At 42.4% G+C, this 21,177-nt stretch overlaps 1 protein-coding gene across 1 annotated transcript in view; it reads right to left on the reverse strand.

Annotated features, from left to right (window-relative positions):
• Positions 1-21,177, reverse strand: part of MAPK12 (mitogen-activated protein kinase 12) — a 29,372-nt gene that overhangs the window by 7,887 nt on the left and 308 nt on the right. Inside the window, exons 2-6 of the mRNA XM_042815915.1 lie at positions 20,719-20,848; positions 10,875-10,933; positions 7,959-8,070; positions 2,718-2,747; positions 2,078-2,125 (exon numbers count right to left, since the gene is read on the reverse strand). Coding sequence (XP_042671849.1) covers positions 2,078-2,125; positions 2,718-2,747; positions 7,959-8,070; positions 10,875-10,933; positions 20,719-20,848 — 379 coding nt within the window. The remainder of the gene's footprint in view (positions 1-2,077; positions 2,126-2,717; positions 2,748-7,958; positions 8,071-10,874; positions 10,934-20,718; positions 20,849-21,177) is intronic.

A 21,177-nucleotide genomic window follows, 5' to 3' on the forward strand; every position in this document is an offset into this window, starting at 1 on the left:
TGGGACTGCTTTACAACCTTTGATTTTCTGCATCTCCCAGCTGTAGACTTAGACTTACTGTATTTATTCAAAGCTGTAATTCTCACATGACTGAACTGCTTCCATAAAGGCTTATATCTTTTCAGGGAGATGGCCTTGGCCGTAAGATCTAAGAGTCCTTACATATCAGGACACAAATGTCCCATTCAAACGTACTGTTGTTTTGTCAAGATGTATGTACCAGCCATGACAGCACAGGACAGAAAACGTAGCTTGGATTTGTAATTAACTGAAAAGTCCTGGCTTGCCTCTCAGACTGCCACAGCTAAGAGAAGACAGGTAACAAAAACAAGTCTAGAAAATGAATAGTGATGTATTAAAAAAGAATACAATAGAATACAATAGGCTGACCTGAGGACTGGAAACAGTGTGAGGCCCCTATCCCTCAGGAGAATAAACTGTATTCCTAAAATGAACAGTGCTGAACACTACATAGTTCAACTTGATACAGAACAATTTGCTTTTTTTAAAGCAGCTCATTCTGCACAGCTCAACCAGATGCATTTTACTACTATGGGGTACACTGTGTATCTATTTCTCAAGTACAAATATTTTCCCTAACAGGTATTGGAAGATTTCTAACAGAGATAAGAAACTGAGTAAAAAAATCTGAACAGTTCAGATTCACTATTTCAGTCCAACGTCCATCTTCAGTCCAACTCCATCTCAGGAAGCCTGAGATGCCACATGTGCAGCAGCAGAATTACTATTCAGACAGACTGTACTAAGAACAAATCCAAGGAAGATTCAGCAGGAATGGTAACATCCACTCTTCAGGACAGGTACTTTCCACTATGGGTGCTACAGCCCCGTCTCCAGGTGTGCATTCCAGCTAAGCACCGTTTCCATAGGGGATAGGTGTGAGTGTGCACCATCCTCACACCCACCTTTGGACAGAAGCCCAGGTAGGAAGGGCAAAGGGAGGCATGGTCTGTGCCAGCACTTTCCCACTCCAGATAAGCAGCAACCAGGAAATACAGGAAATGCCATAAAGTGCACCTGTCTTACAGCGCACCAGTGAAAGTTAACAGATGAACTCCACAATGCTAAATTAGCAACCATTTCTCCTTAATGTCGTTTTCTTTTTTTTCCTTAGTAATTAATTTAAAAGGAAAAATCAAGAACTGATGTATTCTTTGTATGAAGTGCATGTGGTCTGCATGCAATTGATGTTATTTTAATGGTGCGGAAGGAATCGCTTTCAAAGAAATATGATGTTTGTGGTGAGCAGTATTTGATTCCTCCGGTGCTTCTCTGAAGCAATGAGCTGCAAGGCATCATAGGAACAGTTCTGCATTACAGCTCTTGTGCAACTGTAACCATGACATGATTATTTCCTGAGAAGCCTGACTGCTAGAGTTACACACACACCTTTCACAGGCCCAAGGCTATTGCACGACTGCCACATAAACACCAACCCACAAGAAGGTAATCTCAGCTCTCACACTGCTCCTCACCCAGCTGGAAGGACTAAAGCTATGAATAAAGCCTGTGGCATTGGCCTCCTCACCAGCAGTCTTCTGTACACCCTGGAGCCAACCCTCAGCTGTCCTCTGTTAACGGTGCACCAGTTTCCCAGAGTGTCCTACCTACGTTCAGCTCTGACATCCTTGGCAACAGTTCTGTTTCCTGGTACAGCCACCTCTTGTGCCTGGCTCCATAATGATTTCAGACATCATCACCTCTGCCATTCGCATGAAACATACACTGACTTCAGTTAAGGACATGCAAATAGGAAACTAATAGATTCTCAGTGTTCAGGGCTTTATTTCTTAAATAAATACACAAATACTGCTGTGGTGTTAAACTCACACAAATGGGAAAATATTTAAAAGTGTCAGTCTCCATCCATTTTTTTCAAGTTCATTACCACTGTCCATCTGATCCTCTTCCTTTCTCCAAGACTCTTCTGAGCTCCTGGGCTGAAACCCCTACGTACCACTGACACTGGTTAGCACACTTACAGCTGCTGCCCCTGGTGTTTTCTGTGGCACATCTCTCATACAGATGAAAACTTTTTTCAATGAACATATCCTACCTTCAATTCACAGTCTTCATTTACTGCCAGGTTTCCAGGCTTTAGGTCCTGCAATCAGATTTTAAATGGATGTTAATTATTTCTTTTCCAGCAAACAGAATAAACCACACTTTGCAAGTATTTATTTCATTTAGGTTAGATGGTTTTCCTGCAACTACTTAACACAGAAACAAGTAAAACAATGTCATAAATATAAACCAGAAAATTAGACATAGCAAATTACAGAAGTAAAGACACAAACTTGAATTTATATGGCATTTTTCCTTGTGTTCTCCCCCTAGATGACCTTTAAGGGTCCCTTCCAAATTTAAAAAAAAAAAAAATCTATGATTCTTATATAACATTTAAATATTTTTAAGAGTTTACTCTAATTTTTGTCTTCAAAAAGTCAGAAAAAAATCTTAGCCATCTCAATTTAGGTGCTGTTTGCTCTTATGGGGAACTTACTACTCAATTGCATGAAGCACTTCAGAAATCTAAACCTGCAGCTTACACTTGATGTAGTTACACTGTTTCTATCAAACAAATAATCCAACTTGAATATTATAAATGTAAACTCAAGAACATTTATGTCCACGCTTACACAAAATCACAACCCCATTGTAAGAATTTAAACGTATTTTATGTAATTTCTACTTACCCTGTGAATTATACCGGATGAGTGAATATACTGAAAACAAAAAAAAAAAGCAAAGAAAGCATGCTTTAGTTAACGAGCTCATGACTCTAAGTGACTCTAAGGAGCTGGGGAGCAGGCTTTTTCATGGTGCTAAAGTAATCTGAATTTTGGAAATGTTTATTTACTACACAGAAGATCTTTTTAGTGTTCAGGTAATTCAATAGCATTTTACCCTATTCCTCCCCCCAGAACTACATGCCAGTAAACAAGTTTGAGTACTGTACCAGATCATACAGTTTTTCTGCATACACATCTACTGAAATAAATCCTGCTCTTTTATGCATCAGAAATGCTCTGTTGCAGTAGACATCTCAGCTGTGCCATCACAGTTTAGATCTGCATGCCTCAGCAGTACCGAGCTTTCAGAAATCCTTTAAGAACAGGATTAAGCCTTGCTGTATGCTTCACCACTGCCTGCCTGCAAATCTAGTCTATCAGATTTATCAGCACGTTTTCATCATGCATTTAAGGGCTCTCAAAATTCAAATCAAGACATGGATGCTGAAGACCAGTTCTTCAAGGAAGCTGGGAAATAAGACATCTGACCAAATACCGGTACCTACACCTGTGTCTGTCACCCAGTGCTCCCATGAGGTGCCCAATTCCTCTCACCAGCTGAATACCACTCTCAAAGAGATGTCTCATCATAGGCCATGACAGGAGTCTCTGGTAATTGGTTCAGACCAATTTGTATGCTTGCCTGTTCCAAAGTGAGGACACACTGCCCTAGAGTGCCCTTGAATGTGCCTGTGCTGTTCAGGTGCAGGGAACTGCTCTGAAAACACTGCAGACCATGAAGACTGAGGCATCTGTATTACTCAGACTAAGCAACAAGAGAACAATAAGGGCTTTTTAACAAGTCTTCAGAAATGATGGATGAAGTGGGAATCCTAAATGTCTTTACCTCAACCCACAAGTTTTATCTTTTTCCAGTTCTCTCCCCGATCCCACTGGGGGAAGAATAAGCAGTGATGTGGTGGGGAGCTGCAGTTAAACCACAGCAGTCCTCGTGGTGACCCACAGGGGGCCCAAAGGGTTGAATTAATGACAGATCCAAACAGAATCTTTTGACATAAAATTCTTACAGGCATTATACTAGATTAATAATTGCTAGTCACAGTGTTGATTTATTTGCTCATGATGTTGCTTCATTTGCTCTCAAGGTTGGTTTTCTTAACTCTTTTCTTCTTGCTTATCGACTCTGATGGCAGTATTTATGGTTTTGCCATTTTGTATATAGCAACAGTCCCTCTGCAAAGGAATCCTCATTGTCCACCAGATGAGGGGAACAGGGGAAAGAAAGCAAATACTTTTCCTCCCTGGGCATCCCTCTCTCTGTGTTACAGGGAAGTAAGCTGACTAAACAAAGTATCTACAGTTGGTAAATGTTTATATATTTGTTCCTCTATTTTTCTAAAACTGGTTTCATACCACACAACAGCTGCAGACTGGGACTCTGCAGATCGAGTCCCACCACCCCACTTGGAGCCACAGCAGGTTGCCCAGGATGGGATCAGTCAGGTTCTGATCAGCTCCAAGTATGGAGCCCTTCCAGGCAACCCATTCCAGTGTGGTGGTCAGACACCAAACCTTTTTCTTCTTGTGCTCAGACAGAATTGTCCATTTCACCTTGTGCCTGTTGCCTCTCATCCTGTCAAAAGGCACCATTGAGAAGAGTCTACTCTGCCCTCTACATCCTTTCATCAGATCCACATAGACACTGGTCAGAGCAAAGCCATGCCATGTCTTCTCCAGGATGCATGAGCCTATCTTGCACAGCCTTTACTTATACGCTCTCCACTTCAGACCCCTCAGTGCCTCGCTCTGTCAGTGCCCTCCTTGTGCTGGGATGCCCCAAACTGAACACAGTGCTAAGTTCTGAGGAGAGGGAAAAAAAACACTTCACTCACAGATTACAACTTCAGCCATACAGTCAAGATGACGACAGGGCTCTGCTGCCACAGGGGCACGCTGCTGACTGCCATGCCTCAGTCCCCTTCTGGAAAGCTTTCAGTCCCTCTGCAGCCCAAAGCCCCAGCACTATGTACCTCCAGCAGATGGCACATCACTTCCTTCTGCCTATTATCCAAGTTTTAAAATCTCCCATAGAACTGCCAAAGCACTCCACGGGAGTTCCTGGAGGCAGCCACAAAGGGTTGAGGGAACTGTTACCCAGAGCACAGGTTGTAATACCACTACAACACATAAAGAGCTATGAAATGCTATTTCTGTCATGGATGTGCATGAAATGCATCGGGATGGAAGGAACCAGATGCAAAAAGAAGTGATCAGTCAGAGGTACAGAACCTGGAGAAAATATAAATACATATATATTTTTATCAATATGCCTGTAAGTAGTTAGGCTCCCAACAAATGGAGAAAAGGCTGGAGTCTTCAGCCAACAGCCATCTTTATCAAGGATACCACCATGACTACTTACATTCCAAATCACTTTGGTGTCTTTGTACTGAGACCTCTTGATTTTCCAAAGCAGAGGCTAATAATATTCTATAGGCTATTTTTGCTGGTATGACTGTACACAGTAAGGAAATAACTAGCAGATTCAGGAATTTCTGTGCCTAAGAATGTAGCATGTAGAAACAGGAATTAAAGGGACTGCACCCTTTTGAGTTTTATTTTAAGTAAACCCACCCATTTTGATGAAGAATGTGGTTTTATCAGTGTTCTCGCTCCACTGAAGATTAAGACAGTTAATAGCACCAAAAATCATATCAACATTTTGGGGAGAACTCACCTATCTTCTCAACACTTCTGTTTAAGTAAGACTGCTGAGATTACATGAAATAGCACTTATTTCTGGTGCTTGTGTAAATGCTAGTCCTTCTGTAAACAGGAAAACCTGTGTTGAGCTGCAGTGCTTCTTCAACAATAGTGGTATTTCGTGACTGCTTTCTATTATCTGCTGGCAGGTACAGCACTGGAACTAAACTCTTAGTTCAGAAAGTTTTCCATTTCGGTTCAACAGCCTTCTGAAATGGGATCCTATTCTTGCCAATTTTCTTCATTAAGTTATCCATCTGTTGTCAGATTATTCACTCTAAATGTGATAAACACACCGAGACCACAGCAGACATACACTTCACAGTGTTATTACCAATTTACTGGAACAAAATTTAATTCAAGATTCCAGCTTAATGTGTGCAAAGTCCCTCTGAACACAGGAGCTCTGTGCATAATCTTGACTTTTGATAGCATTCATAAATCCTTGAATGAAAGCTTCAGATTGTGCTAGGAAGAGATCCAACAGTTGTCTGAATTCTATGGATTATTGTCTGCGTATGTAATATCTATACAAAATAAAAATCTACTAAAAAGGGAATTGGAAAAGTCTAGGGGAAAAGCATTCTAGGCAGCAAGAGAAATTAAAATGAGGAGTGACTTAACAGCAAAGAAAAACTGAAGAGGAAATGCGTGAGGGAGGAGAAAACAGTAAAGAAGAAAGAATACCACAAATGTGAACAAATACAGTAAACAGGGATGACCGAAGGAGAGAACTGGAGAAAAAAAAATTACCATGAATATGGTAAAAGATGCTTGAAAAGGTATATAAGGTTCATGAAGCCCAAGAGCTAAGTTTATGTTCTCAAATACTGCATAAATCAAGAAATACAATGACCAACTCCATATCCTCAGACCTCTAAGAAAACAAACCCAATTCACATTCCTGCAGATAAGGAACCCAAGACTGAAGGAGCTGGAAACTCCAGTCCTGCTCCACCTGCGTAAGGACATTTATTTTCAGCTTGCCTTCCATATTTGTTCACATTACATAGCTTTTCTGCCAAAAACAAAAGAATGGCAAAAGCCCTTCTAAGTTGCAAGCTTAACCAAGTATTTTAAATAAGACAAAAGCATACAGCTGTATCACCAAAACAAAAATCATAGAGTCATAGAATGGCCTGGGTTGAAAAAGACCTCAAAGATCATCTAGTTTCAACCCCCTGCTGTGTGCAGGGTCCCCAACCAGCAGACCAGGCTGCCCAGAGCCACATCCAGCCTGGCCTTGAATGCCTGCAGGGATGGGGCATCCACAAACTCCTTGATCAACCTGTTCCAGCGTGTCACCACTCTCTGTATGAAAAATTTCCTCCTAACATCTAACCTAAACCTCAAGCACGAAACATGTTTACTAAGTTTCATGATGAGAGCAGAACAATAGCTGCCCTTCTCTATCTATTAAATATGGAGCTACAAAGGAATCATGCTGATGCTCTTGCACAGGACCACCAAGTTGTCCCGCAATACTGATTATTTTAATAGGGTTTGGCAATATAAATACACATCTGAACAAATCAGAATCTTGACAGATGTGACAAATGTTCCTCTATTAAAAGCAGTGCTGGATTTTCACCGCATACGCATATCCCTATCAGATACAACTCCCAGCACAGTCTGCACTTAACCTCTGTGCGCAAAGTCTGCCCATACGTTGTAGGACTATAAAACAAAAGCTGTACAGTGCTGGCAGCAGCCAAAGGAACCACACCAATCCTAGATGGTGCAGTTCTATGGCCTCCATGCTACACAGTGCGTCTCCTGAACAGCAAAGGGAATTAAATGACATCACTGCTGGAGAGCTTGGACACAGCCTGCAGAGCTAGGTGAAGGGATTTAGAACAGTGATGTTACAAGAGCAAGACATCACCTACATTCTGAATTCTTGTTTCTTGAATATATAAATAAGTGAAATGTGTTCCAGAGAATAACTTCCCTAGTCACATTCAACAGTGCTTTGCAGAACTGAGCTCTTAACACACAGAGATTAATGTGACATTTATTATGGTCCCTGAACACTTGCCAAAACCAGTGTGTGCACTGTGAGACAATGAGGCTCAGATTTTCTCTCCAGTTCAGATTTTCATTCCCCCAAACACCACACCTACAGGTTACATCCATACATATAGGCACGATGTAATGACCTCAATTCTTTCCATTTTCTTGAAAAAAAAAACAAACACACACACAAAAACCAACAAAATCCACAAAGAAAGCATTGCACAAAAAAATCCCAGCCCTGCCAGATAACACTGTCACAAAATAACTACTGCACAGAATTCAATACTTGTACCAAACAAGGCAAGGTAAGCTCTATCCTGCCATCAAATGATAAGTACAGCTCTCCATAACAGTTTACTAGGAAAACAAGATATTGTGAAATAGAAATAATAAAAAGTGGCAAACCTTCAAGCCTTTTAATATCTGATATACCAAGAACTGGATTCGGTCTTCAGTGAGTTTCTCATGCTTCATTATCTTACTCAAGTCTGTTCCCATAAATGGCATGACTAGGTAGCTAAACCAAACAAAAAAAAAAGGAAATAAAGTCAGAATAATTTTAAGTTTGTCAAATAAATTGAAACATACTTGTATGATGTGGTTCATCGACAATATTACAGATCATTCTGTTTACCAAACAATTCCACTATCTTCCCTTCAGGCCCCTCTGTGTTTTTATCTCTTGTCATGAAGAGGTACCACATAACCCTGACACTGATTATGGAAAGTTGGCAGTTACCAGAAGAGTACAGATGCTGAACAAGATAAAAGGCATCTACTCAACAGCCATGTGATATTTCAAAGATATCTACACAGGAAACTGGAACATTCACACACAGTGGTATTTATCTTACCATCATTATCATAGGATATGTAAACCAGCAGCAATCAAACGGCCTAGAATCAAATAGACAAGGTCAGATGTAACAAATTAACTTCTATCTAGGATTGTAACCTCCTTCATCATCAGTAACTCATACTGGCTTCCAGTCTCAACATTCACAGGCCAGTTTGTTATCTTTTGGACAGAAAAAATGTGCAATTCAATTCTGTAATCATATAAGGACATAGCAACTGAGAATGAAATTTCTTCTCTCTCTCCAAGTCTCACTCTAGATGCTTCTCAACAACAGATCCAGTAACCTAGAAAACTGAGTTTGATTTCTGCTTTGTTGATGCTCTTGAATGTTAAAAGCATATTATGTTCTCCCCTTATTCAGACTTATTAGATGTATTTTCCCAGAGGTCAGGAATATTTGAAATGAACCAGAAAATGACACTAGTTTTACCAAAAAAAAACCCAAAACAACAACAACAAAAAAAAAAACCAGAAAGAAATATCTATGTGTCTTTTACTAATGGCAGTGACCTTCAAGATTCATTAAGATTTCACTAGCCTGCCATCATCCATACAGATCGCAGGCCTCTGGATGGATAATGATTTATGTAAATAGACAACATTAAAAACAACACGTAACCATCAAGCACTCTAAGACCACTTTTCCATATGCAATATGCTCAGTTTACAGTTTGGTGACATCAAACCTAACAGTTCAAACTGAGGAAACAAAATGGGGAAACAAAATTTAAGAAAGAGAAAATCCATTTTTGAGTTTGAAAATCCAAACTGTAGTATGAGTTTATGAGTAACTTACTGGAATGACTGGATCAAACGTTACAGGCTCACTCGAACGCTTTGTCTTCTATTTAAAGCTTGTCGAACTTGTTTTTATTTTAGAAATGTATTTACAGTGAGGTTAGACACTTGATTGCCAAATCACTCCAATGGAAACGTGATGCCTAGCACATTTAAGTTCCTTGCAAGTCCAAGTTAAAACTCGAGAACTTTTAGAGGGCAGCAACCTGTTCTAGATACTTGTTTTATGATACAAGGACAGACAGTGCAAAAATTGTAGTCAAAGAAGATGAAAAACAGCTGTACATAGTGGGATTTCAATTGGTAAAGACTGATTTTGTACAGTATTTCCATCAGTTGCACTTCCAGCTCTGACAGAAAACAAGTGCAAGCAGGGAAATGACACTGACTGTTTCTTCACACAGGAAATGGTATCTTGTTTTTAGTCTTCATTACACTGACTCATGGAGTAGAGCAGCAGGAAAGCAGAACAGCAGACAGCGCAGGAACATATTATGCTTTAAACAGGAGGGCCAGAATTACTTGAGAAACCCAAAGTCTTGGATGACACCAGCCTTAGGGATTGCTGGTGTTGAAACCACATGCCTCTCTTCAGCTGTTTCTGGCCACAAATCAACTTGAATTTGATCTTTACACAGTCAGTAAGAGATAACATCTCACAACTAGTCAGCCAAGGGAAGGCTCCCTCACGTATCTAATCCAACCTTTTGGACAACATCCTTTTTGGCTCCGTGGTCTCTTAAATGATCAATATTAACACATGGTCTGTGTTTTTTGTATTTGTTTCCCTCATTTTCTTGTCAGATAGCTTTTTTTTGTCAACATACAAATACACAGGGTTGCTTTTAAAATATAGATACATCGGAGGAAATTCAGTGCAGTTCTACAAATATAACGTATTATCTACATTAAGTCCAAGAGTGTTTCTGACCACTGTTTCTGTAGTGTCTCTAATTCACAAGAACTGCAGAAGGATCCACAAGTAAAACAGGCTTAATATCTGCAGCACTAAATATCTGGTGTCTGAGATGCTGCCAAAAGACATACAACAAAGAGATGTAGATGCCTGGTGCCAGAAAATAATTTATATTACATTCTGCTTGGATCATGTCGGCCTGTGAGATTAGTAGTCAAGGGGAAGTGTAGAACACCTTCAACTGGACATAAGGGAATGCAGAATGAGCACTGGGAAACCACACAGAGAGGAATGCAACAGAGCAGAGCTCAGATATTCACAGAAAAATTAAACAGTAACAGCAGTTTTGAATTAATCCTAGAATTAGAATGGACCACACTGGAGATGTGTCATGCAGAAGGCAACACTTTCAGACTACTTGCCTGGGTTAAGAATGGTTCCATTATCTGATCATCTAAGCTTTAGTGTAAGAAACACTAAAGGCGGGTTACGGAGCCCATCAGGATGTGTTTACTGAGGGATGCAAGAAGCACACAGCCACACAGCTTATAAACAGGTTACTAGCTCTAACAATAACCTGAAAAACCTACCAATTTCCAAGTTGCATGGAACAGCCATTCTAAGACGGAATTCAGAAAAGTCAGGAAGCAACGGGTTTGGAATTCTCCATTATTAAGACGCACAAACAAATCTTTCTCCACACAAGAAACAGTCCCCTGCTCCCAAACAGAAACAACTCAAAACTCACAAGCCAGTAAATTTCTCCACTGTGACATCTGGTGTGAACACATCCAGTATTCCAATCACCTGAAAATAAGGAGAAGGGAGAGAAAGAAACCATGGGTTAATGCTACCTTAACAGAAAAATTCCCGAATAGTTTAATTAGTGGAGAAATGTAATAAACAACATTTCCATAACAAGACATTAACTACGGGCATAAAGGTGGCTGAAGTAGCGCCTAACAACATTAGGATTCGCTATGTGCTAAATTTTAAACCTTTGAGGCCTCCTTGTGATAAAAAAGATGTATGTATTAAAAAGCTCAGAGGCTTACCGTTTTATACAGGAAGACGGAGTGCCTTTGAACCTGAATGACTTCAGTATTTTAAATAAACCAGATAAATCAGTTTATAATCTGAACCAGTCATAAGTGGTCCTCACTTAGCTGGACCTGCACTGACAACAATGAAGAACACTTCAAACACCTGCTGATTTCCCTGAGGAAGTAATTTAGGTAGAAAGATTGCAATCCCTAACTGGGAGAGCAAACAAGAAACTAGACCTAAATTCTTCCCATAGAAAGTACATTATCAAGAGAAATAACCACCTAGCAAAGTACATCTCCCCACCACAGCTTTTCCTAAGAAATTTAGGTTAGATGTTAGGCAGAAGATCTTCACTCAGAGGGTGTTCATGCCCTGGCACAGCTGCCCACAGAAGTCATGGGCACCCCATCTCTGGAGGTGCTCAAGGCCAGGCTGGATGGGGCCCTGGGCAGCCTGAGCTGGTGGATGGCAGCCTGCCCATGGCAGGGGCTTGGAACTGGTGATCTTTGAGGTCCCTTCCAATCTAAGCCATTCTATGATTCTAGGGTGTATTTTTCAGTGCAACTACATCAGCTGAATATAGACTTAATACAGTCATCTCCAGTGCTTCTCTCAAGCTCATTAATGACTAGTAAATTAAATATACAGAGCTAGATGCTTCAAAAGATGTAGCTGGCATTGTCTAAAGCCAAATCTCAGCTCAGACACTGCTTAATCCTGTAAATTCCTACACATTACAGGCAGTTGGAGTAGTTTCTTTTCAGCTTTCTAGAACATCTCTGGTTCAAACCTCAAACTGGAATCCTGCAGTCAAGCACTGCTAATTCACAATTTCTCTTTGCTCAGAGGAAGCCCCTGAGCAGGGCCCAGAAGCCAGGCTCTGCCAGCAGCCTGTTGGTGCTCTGGGCAGTGGGCTACTCATGCCAGGTCCAGGCTGCCACACTGACACTGGAACATGGTATTTTGGGTTTGCACGAATGCACACTATCTCAAATGGCAGCTTTTAGGCTGGTTGACGCACTGATTAACTGATGCACATGCCTCTCTCAGCAACCTTCTGCGACACAACTTTTAGACAGGCACGTCACAGGCTAAGGGTTATCGTGGTACTGAATTGAAGGCCACACTGAAAAAAGGTATTTGAAACACCTGTGAGGAGTGGAATGGCATTAGATCAGTAAGACAGACTACCATGCCACCCCCCAACTGATGCCAGGTCTGTCTGGCTCTGATGTCATCAGTGCAGACTGGCTTCTGTGCTGAGGTCTGAAATGCTTTTTTAGAAGCCAAACACTTTGACAGAAAGCACTTCTCCTATTGTCAGCAGGCCTGTGGAGTACCAACCAGTGGGGCACAGAAAGAAAGCAACGGAAATGGAAAATGAAAGAGAATATTGTTCCTAAGAGACTTGTAATCTTTATAACCTTATTCAGACCAATCTTTATGGCTGTGTGGTTTAGGGATTACACGTCAGTTTAAAATTGAAAAACTAGAAGCTTCATGAAAGGAAACAAGACTAACGGCGTATTATGTTGTCTATGTTACCATCAGAGTACTGAAACTACTGCACAATTCACCTGGATAACAATCAGGATGGATTTGGGACATTATTAGCATAATAGCATAGCAAATTATGTGGAAGTAAAGACAAATGCAGAAAGAGCAGAAATGCAGGGAAAAAAAGAAAGAAAGGAAGGACAACTTCCTTTATTCAAAGGTTTAAATAAACTCAACCAACACTGATGACATCCTTTGTGCACCTATTTTTATCCTTTCCACATTCAAGGGAGGTACCACACTTAGACTGGGTGTTATCACAACATGCAAGGCTTAGATGAGGACAGAAACCTCACAATCCCTCATCTTCGTAGCCAAACGTATCTTAGAAAAAATAGCTAGTAATATTTTTCTGAGGACCGTTATCTGAAACTCATTCAGAATAATGTGACTACCATAAAACAGTGACTATACCCACAGAGGATTTGGTTATTCTCTGAAGTGACATCTTCAGCGTTTCTTCCTCTCCTCCCACTTTTCCAGAAGACCTGCTTGTTCTTTCCAAGGAGGTATTTCCATGTCTTCATTCACCTAAGCTATCTGCCTCACCAACACAAAACATACTGAAGATAAACTCTGTGATGCCAGAATGCAGCAGTGACCCACAGGGGACAAACCCACAGACAGAGCTGATGGAGCAGAAGATGAAGTGATAAGGATGCCGCACTGCTTCCATCTCATCATAGCAAAATGTTATCAGGCCCCCACTGTCAACACAAGAACATGTTTCAATAAAGAGAACAGCGGAACAAAAATCATTCCGTGAACCACACCAAAATCTTACTTCTCCATTAAACAGTGTCCCATCGTTACTTTATGCTTCCTGAGGTACAAACTACTGATTCCAAGGGAGGCTGCAAACCTCCGGAGACGAGCGTACTGTTGGCCTGCGTTGTTGCAAACCCCGTGATGTGAGGAATACCACAGAGACCAGCACTGCTCCCGCTGGAGGGAATTTTAAATACTAACACAGAAAGCTCTTCTAATATGCCAAGTGTTTCACAATGCTCCTTTTCTTGTTCTCCAAAGCAAGTTTTCTGAAAAACCTGAAATCCACGTTAGTGCCCAATATGTGTCATGTTAATAGTTAATTGATTTAAAAATAAAACGGGCCCAATTGCTTCCCCTTGGTGATCTTTATGGAACAGTTGTGCTTTGGGGTGATCTTCCTTCCCTGGAACAGAGTCATTTAGTATTTCCACCCAGACCATTGCTTTCTTTTTTTAGGTTGGCCATGAGCCAGCAGTGTGCCCTTGTGGCCAAGAGGGCCAATGGCATCCTGTGGTGCATTAAAAAGAGCGTGGCCAGCAGGTCGAAGGAGGTGATCCTCCCCCTCTACTCTGCCCTGGTAAGACCTCATCTGCAGTACTGCGTCCAGTTCTGGGCTCCCCAGTACAAAAAAGACAAGGATCTCTTGGAAAGAGTCCAGCGGAGGGCCACAAAGATGGTGAAGGGCCTGAAGCATATCTGCTATGGAGAAAGGCTGAGTGAGCTGGGTCTGTTCAGCCTTGAGAAAAGAAGACTGAGAGGGGACCTGATCCAGGTCTATAAATATCTGAGGTGTGGGGGGCAGAATGGTGAGGCTGGACTCTTTTCAGTGGTGAGTGGAGACAGAACAAAGGGAAACGGCCGGAAACTGCAGCACAGGAAGTTCTGCACAAATGTGCGCAAGAACTTCTTTACAGTGAGGTGACGGAGCACTGGAACAGGCTGCCCAGGGAGGTGGTGGAGTCTCCTTCTCTGGAGATGTTCAAGACCTGCCTGGATGCCTACCTGTGCGACCTGCTGTAGGGAACCTGCTTTGGCAGGGGGGTTGGACTCGATGATCTCTGGAGGTCCCTTCCAACCCCTACAATTCTGTGATTCTGTGATTCTGTGATTCTGCAGATATGCTAAGAGCAAGGAGGCACAGAATGAAATAAGTCTTCCCAGGAAGATACATCTCCAGATACTTCTCCAGGAAAAGGAAAAGAACTGGACAGAATACAGGAAACTCCCTTTTCCGTACTATGGAAAATCCTAAGTCTGTCTAAAATGCCCTCTTCTCCCAGTTAAATACAGTATTTGCAAAAACTTCGTGGTGCTTAAAGATACTGTCCCAGCACAGAATGAAGCCACCACAAAACACGCATCACAAGAATCATCTCTTGTTCATAGCATGTTCTCTATGAAAGCTGAGGTATTGTGAAGCGTCCTGCAGCCGTGTTCTTCCCCTCCGATAAGGAACGAACTCCCTGCACCCAGGGATGGTGATGAAAAGCATCTGTAGAAACTGCCAGGAGCCATGACCACATTTTTTCCCTACAAACTCTGCCAGGAAGCGATTTCAAGAATGAAGCCCCCACAGAGGATTCATTTTGATTACTTCTGCCCATCTCACTGAAAAACAGGTTGGATTTTCATCAGCTCCCCTGCAGTACCTTCCTTGCTTGTTACAAAGCATGTCTAAGGACAGAGCTTGATGTGTGCCTCTCCCATCTTCCTGCAAAGCAATGCCAACCAGCTGCAGAACTACACTTCTGCTGCTCCTACTTGTTTCAGGTGAGGATGTTCATGCTCTGTACACTGCTGACTGTGTCCTTCTCCCAGGAAGCCGCTCCAGTGGCTCCAGCCTTATTTTTAATCTCTATCATTCGCCTGCACAAGACATTTACATTGATCATTCTGATCAGTTTTAATTACTGGCAGCAAATAACAGCTGTGTTTGCAAGGTGGTTACCACCCTCTTCTTCTCAGATATCTCCTGTTCCAAACACAATTCTACCATGGGCACACAGCAGCGAGGAGCTCCTTATCCATATGCTCCCATGCACATTCATGTATTTTCAAGGACTGTTTCACTGGATTTCTGTAAAGGAAATTTCTGATGCAAGCAGCAGTACACAAATGAAAGACGTGATCTGCTATAAATTAATAAGTAATGCAGGCTATGTCTTTCATGCAGTAAGTGCTTCTTTATCCCATGGATGTTACGCATGAACACACAGCGAAGCTGAGCAGCTCTGGCACTCAAGCTGCAAATACATTTTTTAAGAGAGCCCTGCTGGGGTATATTGAACTATATATCATACTGCATTACATTTTCTGCAGTGTTAGCTTCAACTTCATGTTGTTGTGCTCTTCCACATCACAGGGCACCGGTGTCCTTTTAACTACACTAAGAAGCCTCAATCTTTTTATGATTGTAACCCACAGCACAAGGCTCATGCTGCAGTCACTTCCATTCCACCCAGGGTTACCTCTGCTGCACCTCAAGGAGAGATGGAAATGGCAGCACATCCACAGACACCAGCCATGTCTCACAAGCCACGCTCCGCTAGAGACCTATACGCAACACCCGACAGACTCAAATGCTTTAGACTTACACCCTAGAGTGAGAAAAAATCCTAAAACAAAAAGGTTTGGGTTTTAGCACTGTCCTCACCGTGTTTTACTTGACTAAGCACATCCGTCTGCTTTATTACTGTCTAAGGCTGGGTGTGAAGAAACAGGTGATGGCTGACGTTCAGCCTGGATAAAACACCTAGCAGGTAGGTTTGTAAGAACAAGCCCAACGTGTGATGACTGGTATTGCCATGTTGATTTACCAGCAGCTCCTGGAGTCACTTCTTTCAGTACTTGGTGTTGTGTTAGCTGCCTTGCTGTTTGTAGCTTTCAGCATGCAGAAAAAGCACCATGAGTGTTACTGCCCTACAACATTTTGACAGCAGTAAATCATACAGCCATGCCTCACTTGCAATCTGAAAGCAGATTTGCCACTTTCGGACAGGATTCACAATTTGCATTTTATGGCACTTATCTCCTTAAAGGATGTGAATTTTCAGCTGATGCAGTCCTGCAGGGCTTCCTGTAGGAAATCCAATACAGTGAGCATTCACAGTGGCACCACACATCTGTGTAAAGGCACTGCTCACCTGTAACTCCCTTCTTGGATTGACTTAGTATACTTCCTCTTCTAATGCTCACGCCAGGCCAGATGAGCTGCAAAAGTGACAGTCTGAAGATCTCCTCAGGTAGGAGCATACCTTCCTAGCATTTTCTCTGAAAAAATGTTGCCCCTTGGCTGATGCCAAAAGACCTCACTTTTTTCATAATTAAGAATTCAAGATAATTAAGCATCAGCTAACCTGAAATGGAAGGCCTGCATCATCATCCTCAGAAGCGTAGCTGTAGAGTGAGAGCTGATTTGGTGTCTGTTGGATACCTGAGCTCTTCCCAAAGGGGGAAAAACGCTACATGGTTCTCCTAATGTAAAACATACATTGTTCTTGAGATGTTGGAATTCACCAGAGAGTAATGTTCTCACAGAGAGATGACTGAGAGAGTAATATATAGAGTACCTTTAAACAAATACTGCAGCTGACTCTTAGTAGGTTTCCAGGAAGACATCTGTAGAATATTAACTGACTCAACTTGAAGAGATATTTAATGGGCATCTGTCAAAAATCTTATTCCAAAAGCATATTCAGAATTTAAATTGGTACAACTGGGTCAGAATTATCACGTGTGCTTATGTTTATATATAGATACAAACGCATGCTGGCACACAGGCACTGTTTTCATTCTCTTTCTGGTTTTAAGTCAAAGCCATAGTAGATAATTTTAAGGGTCCTCACTTTAAATGAACTCAAAATGTAAAAAGGCAGGGAACAAAAGCAGCACTACCCAAAAAAAACTTCCAAAAGATAAGCAGCCTGGTCTTCTACATGATGCAGTGGGTGCCAAAGAAACAACCAAGATCTGTAATGGGAGATAGCATGAATAAATGAAGAAAAGCAAAAAACACAGTATGCTTTTCATTCTGCTTAGCTGCTTGTATTCCCCATTTTCACACTACTTCCTCTTTTTTGCCAGAGTATCTGTTTATACAGCTAAAAAGTGATCCAGCAACTTATCTTGCTGGAAGCTAACTTTCCTTTTTGGCAATATCTAAGGCAATATCTAATATCTGGGTTAAATTACTTCTTAGGCAATAGAAGTAACTTACGATGCTTGTGAAACATCCCAAATTCTCTCAGACTATAACATCCATCAAAAGACAGATCTGAGTGCCATCAGAGACAGGTCTCACTCTCTTGATAGATGGCTTCTACCCCATGGTCATCAACACCACTTCCCTCATGGATTTGTTTTCTGAGGGATGAAGAGAAGTTCCATGTTACAAATTTGCATGGCTTACACAGAAATATTCCTTGTTACATTTCAGTAACGCGCACCTAGAAAGCCATTAGAGACCATAATGATTTGGCATATAAAATGAAGAGATAGTCATCTCTGCAACGTATGGGAACTCTTGAGTCACAGCCTGAGCCACTGATTGACCACCTGAGGCAAAGACTGGCTCAGCCATGGGAGCACAGGTGAAGGCGATTCAGCTGTGTGACCAGAAGGGGTGGCAGGCGGTTGCACCTCTCCTAGACCCCATTTAAGGCCTGACTGCCATGGGGGAAGGATCTCTGTCTGGAGATGGCTCCCTTTGGAGTTTTCTACTGCAAGCCTAGGACACGAGTGAGCATTCCATTTATTTTTGATTCTCTCTCTGCACTGTGATAATCTTTCTAATTATGAAACCTATAGAATACCATCCCAACCACGCCACTCTGCTAATTGTATGTTCGTTAATTGTACATTGCAACTGCTGTTGCCTATTCCTGAAAATGCCTGAATAGATGAGCAAAATGACTGGGAGTTAGTTCTCCTACAAGGTAAAACACAACTTCAGTAAAATTAAGTGAGATGACTCCCATATTTACGTTCATCCTGTAGGATAACAGGACATCCTAAGACACTTCCACACTAAGTAAATGAGCGTACTCTTCAAAGGATCAATAATAGAGGTAATCCAGGGTATCGAGCAGGCGTTTTCTTCACTCCAGCAGGACACAATGAAGAACTGTAGCACAGGTTTATGATGTCTCCTGTGCTCTTAATGGAGGGTCAGAGATGCCAGTTTTTACTGTGGCATGTCAGACTATTTTCTTCTATTATTCTGAATACATCATAAGGTTAAATAAACTATGATAATACATTGACACATACACATCATAACAACCCGTTGAAAGCTACAAAGGGCAGACATGCTCTATCCAAAGGCAATGACAACAGATGAAAGGAACAACAATGTGCAAAGAAAGAGGCTCTTTGACAGAACTGCAGCAGATCAAAGATTGGGAGGAGGCCTGAAAATCCTGATGAGGAGTGCTACTGCCACTCTGGTCTAATTTCGGATGGGAGGAATGTTTAAAGAATATCCCGAGGTCAGCATGAGGGTTAGAAATCCTGAAAGGCTTTGCTGCCAGTCCTAATTCACAGTGGGTGAAATGAATGGTATGGGACTGGAATCGTGGATGGAAATCCTCATGAAGAGCTGTAATGCCCCTTCAGCCTTATACTGGATGGGCGAGGGTCATTGTCTGCCTCCCCAGTGTCCACACATTCCTTGCATGATCATTTATTTGGTCACTGATCTTTAATGAGTAAATACTCATTAAGACCAGATTTATCCTTCTGTGGCCAAAATTGTTTTCTAAGACTACATGTTACATAATATTCCCTTCCTCCATGTATACTGATTTGTAACTGTTACAAACGGCACTCACACTCCACAGTGAGCACTTCTGTCTGTATTCCTTAGTCATCCAACAAGCACGTGGGGAGGTTCCAGAACGCTGTCCTTCAGGGCCTACATGAGTGAAAAATGCAACCCAACGCATGACTCTGGGAAATGGAAGACAGTTTGCAAACTCTGGACACCGTTAAGAGCTTTTGACTGCAGGAGCTAACTGCTCCCAGATATTCAGTGGAGAAAATGCAGAGAGTGTGAAAGCCCATGTATGACACGGAAGATCCCTGCAAAAATTAAGTCTTTGATATGTACAATAGTGGTTAAAAAGCTGTTACTTCAAGTAAAATGAGGAAATATGCTACAAGATTTAGGCCAAAAGGTTAAGAGGCACAAAAAGCCTTAAGCCTACAAAAGGCCGCCTTCTTCCAGACAGTCCAGATATCCCACTGATTATTTTTCAAAACAAATCTAGACAACACTGGTACCCAGACTGTTAATCTCATAATGTCAAATGACAATGACAGGTTACTGTTAGCACCAGTTTCTCTCATCCTCACTCTCCATCATGTAGCTTGCCATCAGGAAGGCTATATGAAGGAAAAATGCTCCAACCTCCCACATTAATCTCCCACATTATTACTTGAAAACAGACTCTGATGTATCATTTTAATAAGCCACAATCTTTCCTTTTTTTTTTTCTTCTTCATTTTAAAGCATTTAAAGCCACTACTCCGATCCCCCCAGCCCACCATGGGAGCCTCTCCTCACGCTTCAACTCCACAAAAGTTTTCACACAGATCTGTTCAGGATAAACAATTTAATCACACTTTCAACACTTCTTCCTACAGCTGTTCTTCTTTTGTACTGTGTGGGAATCTGTGCCGAGTGCTGTATCTTATTCTTTACTTTCCAGTAAAGCACTTTGCTTAGTTATTCCCAAACATTCCCTGTTTCCTATTAGCACAAACCCAACACTTCCGAATACTTCGTGAAAGATAAAGAAAGCCCTACTCCCCCAAATAGGTATGCATGCACAACATGCCCACTTTCAGCGAGTTCTGAAAACCTGTTTCACTTTTCAGATGCTGCAGTGTGGGATGCACAGCACAGACCCATCCTCCTGTACCTCACAGGGATGTAATGATGAGGATGGAATTTCTGGGCACTCCATCTCTCTCACTGGTCTGAAGCACAAATTCCACTGCAGTTCTAAACATTCCCACCCGACCTTTCCTACAGGACAGCAAGATGTGCTTCTCACAGGAGACTCCCATGTGTGAGCTGACGTTTGCAGATCAGGGACAGGCAGACGGAGGACAGACCACAGGTCTCGTCAAAGAGCCCTGAACGCTACAGCTGCACATCAGCTTGCCCAGTTCTTTTCTTTTTCAGTGCACGTAAGCTCTGCGAAGACTGAACTCACGTTTTCGTGCTTCATGTGCTTCAGGAGGCGCAGCTCTCGGTAGGCTCTCTTGGCAAGGATCTGGGACTGAAAGGGGCGGTACAGCTTCTTAATGGCCACTTTGGTGCCGCTTCTTCCATCCACAGCGGAGCTTCAGGGGAGCAGAACAGCGCCTTGTGAGTGCGGGCGGAGCGGCATCGCCGCTCTCTGCTGCCTCGCCCTGCCAGCGGCGTGCCCGGCACAGAAAAACGATCCCAAGCCAGGCGTCCCGCTCCAGGGTGGAGCCCGGGATGGGGACACGCGCGGCTCGGAGCGCGTTCCCAACCACGCACGGGCGGACCCCCGCTCCCCCGCCCGGCTCTCCGCGGGACGGGGCCGCCCAGGTGCGGGTGGGGCCGGCGCTCCTCAGTCCCCCCCGGACCTGGCAGCGCAGCCCGGCTCGGCACGGCCGCCGGAGAAAGTTGGTCGGGAGGAAAGCGA

This window comes from Centrocercus urophasianus, unplaced genomic scaffold (genome assembly GCF_019232065.1).
Source record: "Centrocercus urophasianus isolate 14NV4802_14NV808 unplaced genomic scaffold, USGS_Curo_1.0 seq_15, whole genome shotgun sequence".
In the NCBI taxonomy this organism is placed as follows: domain Eukaryota; kingdom Metazoa; phylum Chordata; class Aves; order Galliformes; family Phasianidae; genus Centrocercus; species Centrocercus urophasianus.